At 46.5% G+C, this 8405-nt stretch overlaps 1 protein-coding gene across 1 annotated transcript in view; it reads left to right on the forward strand.

Annotated features, from left to right (window-relative positions):
- The window catches only part of irf7 (interferon regulatory factor 7), a 10209-nt gene extending 2640 nt beyond the window's left edge, over positions 1 to 7569 (forward strand). Inside the window, exons 3-10 of the mRNA XM_007909355.2 lie at positions 1 to 40; positions 1029 to 1135; positions 1786 to 1837; positions 2437 to 2580; positions 4458 to 4616; positions 5596 to 5958; positions 6611 to 6723; positions 7080 to 7569. The exon at positions 1 to 40 is cut by the window's left edge and continues 147 nt beyond it. Of these exons, the coding sequence (XP_007907546.1) occupies positions 1 to 40; positions 1029 to 1135; positions 1786 to 1837; positions 2437 to 2580; positions 4458 to 4616; positions 5596 to 5958; positions 6611 to 6723; positions 7080 to 7313 (1212 nt within the window). The 3' untranslated portion in view covers positions 7314 to 7569. The remainder of the gene's footprint in view (positions 41 to 1028; positions 1136 to 1785; positions 1838 to 2436; positions 2581 to 4457; positions 4617 to 5595; positions 5959 to 6610; positions 6724 to 7079) is intronic.
- The last annotated feature ends 836 nt before the right edge of the window (positions 7570 to 8405 follow it).

Below are 8405 nucleotides of genomic sequence, written 5' to 3' on the forward strand. Positions count from 1 at the left end.
GTCTTTCTCATCAAAGACCATAATCCCAATCTGTCGAAAAGTGAGTGCAAGACGTCTCTATAAAATTTTTGAGTTTGCAAATTTTTGCCGTGAAGTGCAGTGATCTTGTATTTGTAAGCTAAAGTTATCTTGTCAGTAAAGCTTGTTACTCCCGAGATCCAATCTCACATGAAGGGTGCTGTATAAATGTAAGCTGTTTGTTGTTGTAAAGCTCAACGAATAAGGGCATTTCCTGTCAGATGGGGAACGCTCTCACTGAGACACAACCACAAATTACATTAGTATAGTGCCTTTCATGTCAGGAGGATGGATGTGGCTAAGCAAAGCTCTCATTTGCAAGTCATGCTGTCAAGATTAAAATGTTGTGGTTACTGAAAGTATTTTTAATGATCCATCTTCCTCTTGAGAGTTTCACACAATGGGATAGAGTTGTTGGCATGGGGGGGGGGGGGGGGCGGAGCGATGGGGGTGCGGGGGTGGAGATGGTGGCTAGCTAGCAAATACAATAAACTCTGCCCCTGGGAGCCTGAGCACTATTAGCCATGCTTATTGATAGTAGAGAAGGAAAGGCCCACATGTAACACTCTTGGCATAATAATATATAATAATAATAATCCTTGCATTTGATATAGTGCTTTTCACGTCTTTTCGACGTCTCAAAGCACTTCACAGAGTATGCTGCAGAGCGAATTGACTGTATGTATATTTGTGGGCGAAAACGTGGCAGCCAATTGCGCACAGCAGCTTCCCACAAACAGTCATGGACTGAAGATGACCATTTTATTATTGTTTTGGAGAGATTCTTATTAGGCGTGTGGAGTAAGGAAACTTGCCCAAGGTTTCGCCCTGACCTGCCTGGAATTGAACCCAGGTCTTTCGCTTGCAAGGCGAGTGCTCTAACCACTGAGCTACAGGACTCCTGTAATGCAACTTGTGTGTGAGTCCTCTGAGCCATGCAGTTTTTGCACAAGCAAGAGTTTGCTTTGTTCTGTCATAGTTTTTGTTTGAATATACTTTTCTGATTTCAGAACCTCAACTGAATGAAAGCGTGGAGGAAGAGGATGATCTTGAGCTGCGCATGAGCCCAGAAACTGATTTCTCTTACTTTACCCAGCTAGCCTTCCCACATCCACAGGTACCCATGGGGAGCTTTAACCTCGCCTTTATCCATCGTTCATTTTACTGATTCTCAAACTGTGCCTGGGCCTGTAATAATCATCTTTGCGTTTGATTCAGTGCCTTTCATGCCAGCGGGCGTCTCGAAAAAAATGCCTCACAGGATTCACATAGGAACAGGAGTAGGCCATTCAGCCCCTCGAGCCTGTTCCGCCATTCTTCAAGATCATGGCAGATCCGTACCTGCATTACCTACACTTGCCCCATATTCCTTGATGCCCTTGCAGTGTAGTGACTCCAAATTTGTGGGCGAGTGAGGCAGCCAGTTGGCGCACAGCAATACCCCACCAGCAGCAGTAAAGTGCGTGACCAGTTTTTATCGGGATTGTCAGCGAGAACACTGGGAAAGAGAAACTCCTCTTTTTGAATAGCGCGATGGGATCTTTAAGGTCCACCAGAGCAGACAGACGGGACCTCAGCTTTGGCCGCTTTCGCCAGGAAAACGAGCCTTCCCTGCATTCCAAATGATATTTGAATCAGTTTTGCTAAACCGCTCACAAACATTGTTTTTTAACGTGTGAACGTACGTGGTGTGATCTTTTGAAAGTAAGGGGGGTGGGCGTTGAAGAAGAAGGAGTGACATAATATATTTTAAATGCATTTCCTTAGGAACATCTGGACGAAATGTTGACTACAATGACTCTGTCAGACAATCCAGGAGGTCAGTTTCTTATCCAGTGTGTTGGGTCACTTGAAATATAGCTTTAATTTGCACATTTAATCATGTACAGGGGAAACCTCGTTATAAAGCAGTTGGCAGAGTCTGACACCTCGCCAATAACCAAGGCATGAAAAATGATCAATTTCCAGATCATCAGGTCACCACTGATTATAATATTATAATAATAATCCTTGCACTTGATATAGCGCCTTATCACCTGATTGAGACGTCTCAAACCGCTTCACGGAATATACTGTAAAGTGCACTTTGTGGGCGAAGCACGGCAGCCAGTTGCGCACAGCAGTGTCCCACAAGCAGTCGTGGATTGAGTGATCAATTATTTATTTTTTGGGGGAGGGATTATTACTCTGGAAAGCAATCTGCCAATCAACTAACCACCAGGTCCCTATTTACTGCTAGGTAAACAGAGGCATGTGGAGTAAGGAAACTTGCCTAAGGTTTCACCCTGCCCTGAAATCGAACCCGGGTCCCCTTTTTTTGCGAGGCGAGGGCTAGGGAGGAGGCTAGTAAAACCACGATGCTTTATATGGTTAAAGCAACTCAAGCTGTTATTCTGTTTCTGTGTGTTGCAAATGAAGAGAATCAGTGGGAGGCGTCACATCCAGTATATCTTCCAAATCTGTGTCCTTACAAGCCTCTGATGATGGAACAATTCAACAATTCACTCAATATTCCTTACCATGAAGAACTCCGCATTTCCCCAGCCCAGGTCGTCCCAAACGGTAGGTAACAGTAAAAAAAAACACAATGTTATTTATTCCAAGGGAACTTTGTGTAATACTTAATCATTTTATTTAGGATAAGGCCATATACCCCTGTTCTCCACCACCAACCGGCTCCTCCGCCCTCCCCGCCACACCTCGCAGATTCTTTCCTCCGACTCTCACTGTGAGGAAATGCTGGACTTCCTCGGGTCCAAAATCACGGGAATTCGCTCAGCTGCCACTGCCATCCCAACTTCCTGCCCCTCCCTAATCCCCCACACTCCAACCACTACCCATCCTTTCTTCCACACCTTTGAACCTGTCACCCCCTCCTCCATGAAGCCCACCACCTGCTCCTTGGACCCCATCCCTGCCTTTCTCCTTAAATCCCAGCTCCACCTCCTTGCCCCACTACTCGCAAACATCATTAACCTCTCCCTGTCATCTGGCACTGTTCCTACCCTCCTCAAAACAGCCACCATCACCCTCACCTTGAAGAAATCTTCCCTTGACTCAACACAGCTATCCAGCTACCGGCCCATCTCCAACCTCCCTTTTCTGTCGAAGGTCCTTGAGAGAGAGGTCCTAAACCCCAAGGTTCTGTTCTTGACTGGTTCAGGTCTTACCTTTCACACCACCTCCACTTGGTTTCAGCTAATGGCTTCTCCTCCAGCCCTCGCACCGTCTCGTGCAGCGTTCTTCAGGGCTCTGTCCTCGGTCCCCTCCTCTTCACCCTCTCCATGCTCCCCCTTGGTGACATCATCTGCAGACATGGGGTAAATTTCCACATGTATGAGGATGGCACCCAACTCTATCTCTCTGCCTCCACCCTCAACTCCAGGACTGCTGGCGTCCTGATTGACTGCCTGTCCGATATCAAGTCCAGGACGAGGGATACCTTTCTCCAGCTGAACGTCAGCAAGACCGAGGTCCTCCTGATTGGCTCGCGACAGCGCCTCCGCACCTCGGGTGCTGGCAGCATCAGCATCCATGGCTGCACACTCAACCTCACTAAGCCAGTCAGGAACCTGGGTATCTTGTGTGACCCTGAACTGTCCTTTCTCCCCCACATCCGTGCCATGACTGGCACTGCCTACCACCATTTCCGCAACATTGCCGGACTCCACCACTGCCTCACCCCTCAGGATGCCCAAACCCTCACCCATGCATTTGTCGCATCAAGGCTCGATTATGGAAATTCCCTCCTCATTGGCCTTCCCAACTCTTCCCTTCACAAGCTGCAGATCATCCAAAACTCTGCAGCTCGTGTACTCTCGCGCACCAGGCTCCGTGACCCCAACACTCTCACCCTCACCCGACTCCATTGGCTCCCCATCCCCCAGAGGATCGAATTCGAGATCCTTGTCTCACTTTCAAGGCCGTCCATGCTCGCTGCCCGCTCCCTCCATTCAGCGGGCTCCGGCCTGCTCCATGTCTCCCGGCTGTCCTGCCTTAACATCGGTGGCCCAGCTTTCAGCCTCTCTGCCCCCACACTGCAGAACTCCATCCCACAGTCCCTTCGCCTCGCTTCCTCCCTTGCCTCCTTCAAGGCCGGTCTCAAGACCCTCCTCTTCGATCGTGCCTTTGGTCGCCTTCCCACCTCTCTGCCTGCCCTCACCCTTACCCCACCCTTCCCCAGCTCGGGTCCTGACCCCTGACTGCTCAGCGCCTTGAGACGTCCTCCCGACATGAAAGCCGCTCTATAAATGTAATTTTGTTGTTGTTGATTACTGTTACTCAGTAATAAGTCCTTGCATTTGATATAGCGCCTTATCACATCTTCGAGATGTCTTATAGCACTCCACTGTAAAGTGGAGTAACTGTATTTTGTGGGGTGGAACTTTGCAAGTGATTATTGCTGAAGTAGTGAATGACCCTATTTTGTTTGGTTGAAGGACTTCTGTGGGAATCCATGCAGCCATCAGTTCTCCCCGAGTTGGCCCACTATGCCCAAGAAGTTCCAGTTGCTTACGAGACACCACAGCTTCCTCTGAATGTGCCTCCCCTGGTGGCAGCTAACGGACCTGCGGCCGAACTTCAACACTGCCATTCCAGTACGTGAGAGCGAGCGCGAGTTTAGCTGTGCATGAGGTCACCCTAAAGGATGGCATTGCAAGTCACATTGTGCATTGAATGTGTTAACTTGTTGTAGTGCAGGAATTTGGGTCCCGAAACTCAAGATCTCGCGTTGGAAGGAGGCCTGCGAAGAAATGGCCGCCCTTCAGGTTAAGAACGTAAGAAATGCTAGACAAAAAAGGACCACGGTCCATCTAGTTCGGCTTCTACCTTCCCGGCGTTCGCATGCACATGTCCCGACTACGTATGGACTATATCGGTTGTCAAATCTGCTGATGTCACTTTCTTAGCGAAATGACATCAGCAACACTCCCTGTTCGTTTTCCAGCGAGCAGGAAGTTACAGCAATCTGATTACCAAGAAAGCAGCCATTTTCTGACCCAGCTGCTCAGTCTCAGATGCTTCCAGCGATGAGCAAAATCCGTGATCAAGCAAGGCTCCGTGCAACCAGGTTGCCCTGTATAAAGCAGGAGCGAGGGGAAATTAGACCAATTAGATTTTACTGCTCATTTCCTTCTGAATCAGAGTTTTGAACATGGATTCTTGACGGTACACACTCGCGAAGACTTTGCAAAATAAGTTTGATAGCAGATTGAAGCTCATTATCGTTGTCTTTCGTAATTGCTAAACTGAATTTTTTTTTCGGAACAGCATTCGATGAAACCATCAACAGGGAGATTAGGTGATTTTATATACATACACGGTCAAGTTTATTAGAATGGGGGAATAGCTCCTGAGATTCCGGTTCAAAATCGCATTTGGAATTCAATAAATACTTCTGTTAAAGGTTGCAGAGAAGGTAGGGGATTGAGATTTAGAAGATATAACTTGAGCACCAGCACAGATATGGTGAGCTTAATGGGCTTCTTTATGCACTGTAAACTCTCTTTGATTTTTAAAAAAATCTTTTTGAAACCAACCGCCGCTAATTTTTCGAAAATCTTCCTTTCTGTGCAGTTCGAAACAGTTTAGGGGTCACTGTATACTACAGAGGAAAAGCAGTGTTGCAGAGAACGGTCAAGACCGGATTCAGGTTACTCCAAAATGTCCAGGACACCACCTGTGGTCACCTCGAGCAGATCGCCTTTCCAAGCACCGAGTCCATATCCGATCAGAAGCAGAAAGAGTTCACCGATTGTCTCTTGTCGAACGTGGAAGGAGGGCTTACACTGGAGCTTCGAGGACAGCACATCTATGCTAAGAGAACGGGGAAGTGCCAGGTCTTCTGGTCTCTCACCGAAGTGAACGAGAGCCAGGAATCGCAAAAGCTTATGAGGGAAAAAGAGACCAGGCTGTTCAGCTTAAGTGATTTTCTGATGGGTAAGGAAGTGGTCAACTGATGGTTGAATGGTCTTAGGTCAGAGTTGGTGTATAATAATCCTTGCATTTAATGTAGCGCCTTATCACATCTTCGAGGCGTCTCAAAGCGCTTCACAGAATATACTGTAAAGTGTATATTTTCAAAGTTTAGAGAGAGAGCGCGCTCCAAGAGTGGTAAACAGCTGTTTATTGTGTCAGATGGGTGTCTGACACATGCGGAAACCCCTCACCATGCTTAAGAGTCTCAAGAACAACTTGCACTTATATAGTGCCCTCCACGCAGGTTAGAGTCTCAGAGCGCTTAACGATGAATTTAAATTGAAACCAAACTGAGAATTCCATGCATCCCACCACAATCCAGCAAAAGTGGCAAAAATACACTACCTTCTGTCATTCCTAGTAACTGGACGAGACACTTAATGACAGGAATGGGCTTCTCTTCAGTGTGTACATGACTCACGGGTCACCGAACACAAACGCTGCTTTTATAGTTCCAATTAACTCTACATAAAGCAAAGGGCTCCCCCATCATTTGAACACTCGCAGTTACATGTTTCCCTTTTAAAAACCTGATGTCCATGCTCCTTTAAATGAATTAACCTTGTTCCAGCCCTATAATACACTATGCTAAGCAGCGCATCACTTGTTTCAGAGATCAAAGAGTTCACAGAACACAGGCGTGGAACTCCTCGGTGCTCCATCTACCTTTGTTTGGGTCAGTACTTCCCAGTTAGAAATCCAGCAAAGATGCTCGTCTTGATCAAGGTAAGTCGATCATACAACAACCCTTTCATTCCATATAGCGCCTCATCACGTCTTCGAGACGTCTCAAAACGCTAGACAGAATATAGTGTATTGTGAATATTGACTGGGGCAGGACTCTGTGACTCATTTAGAAAGCAGCTTGATGCTGTGATGGGGGGCAGTGGGGAAGGTGGTAGGGTGGGCGTTCTCAAGAGATGAAATTGCATCAAGAGATGCAACAAATGTACTTTTTTTTTATTATTATGTTCTAATCGCTCATTATGTTTTCTTCCCAACCCGCTCTCCTCTCCCCTCCTTCTCCGCCACCCCACCTACCAAAAACCTCCCACCCCACCCCAAACATCTCCTGTTGGCAGGTGGTCCCTAAAATCTGCAGCACGCTGATCGAACTTGCACAGCAAGGAGGGGCTTCGTCTTTGAACAGCGATAACGTCAACTTGCAGATCTCCAATAACTCGAACGATAACTTTTGGGCGATAGTCAGGGAGCTGGAAAGCTCGATGGAAGTAGATTCGGCATGTGAACCCTCAACTGTGATAACTCACTCAACTCAACCCTACCCCAACGAATTTAACTATTCTGAGTTCTGATCACTTTCCTTAACCTTCACTGGGGTGCTCTTTAAACCTTTGTCTTTCAACCTGTCCGACAAGCGGGTGTTGCGTTAACGGAAAATGGGGCTGGGAAAGTATAGTATAGTGCTTTTGTTTTCACCTGCGGTTATTTACCTTGCAGTTTACAGAGTAATTTGAAGTGGTGGTTAAGGGTTGATCATTGTCTGCCGTAAAACATTTTTGGGGGGGCAATTAACTAATTAATAGCTGAGGGGGAAAAATATATATTTTTTTAAAAAAATAAAGACAATGTGGCCCACAGCCGGTGTGGGGGAAAAGGCAGCTAAACGGGAAGGAAATGAACGCTCTTAAAAGACCTGGCAAAGACACGATGGGCCAAGTGGATTGTTTCTCTGGTGTTCATTTTCTCTATGTAGAAAGGAACCCGAATGGTGCAGTATAATTTAATAATAATAATCCTTGCATTTGATATAGTGCCTTATCATGTCTTTGAGACGTCTCGAAGCGCTTCACGGGCTATATACTGTAAAATGTAGTGAATGTGTATATTGTGGGCAGAAAAATTGACCCACTGGTTAGGGGAGAGGTTGGGTGTTCATTTTGTAAACGTGATGCTGTTCCAAGCTTCCATCTCTGTGACCCAATAAGATCTGGGGAAGAACAGCACTGGGATATCCTCCTGACATAAAAGGCACTGTACAGATGTAATGTGTTGTTTCGCAACACAACATAAATGCCCTTCAATATTGCACTTCAGTTTTGAAATTAAGAATGAAGGGGGATGGGGGAAAGTGGTAGATACACAAATTAATGTACCTGCACTTAACACTTGAATGTACTATACCCACTATGGAAGGGAATGTTTCTCATAGAAAAGGGGTGAGGGGGGAGTTGGGAAGTCAAGTACGCATTCGTAAAGCATTATCTTTGTGTGAGCTGATGACCATTTGTAACTTTTTGTGTTTGGTATTTATTATATTTAATATCTTTATTGTTAATGACGTCAGTCAACATTTGCAACAGCACTGTTGATGAGATCGGGCTACATGCCGTTCTGGAATTGGGTAATCAGGATGCATCCCTCCGGGGAGAGAGTGCGAATAGAAT

Source organism: Callorhinchus milii, unplaced genomic scaffold, assembly GCF_018977255.1.
Source record: "Callorhinchus milii isolate IMCB2004 unplaced genomic scaffold, IMCB_Cmil_1.0 Scaffold17, whole genome shotgun sequence".
Classification (NCBI taxonomy): domain Eukaryota; kingdom Metazoa; phylum Chordata; class Chondrichthyes; order Chimaeriformes; family Callorhinchidae; genus Callorhinchus; species Callorhinchus milii.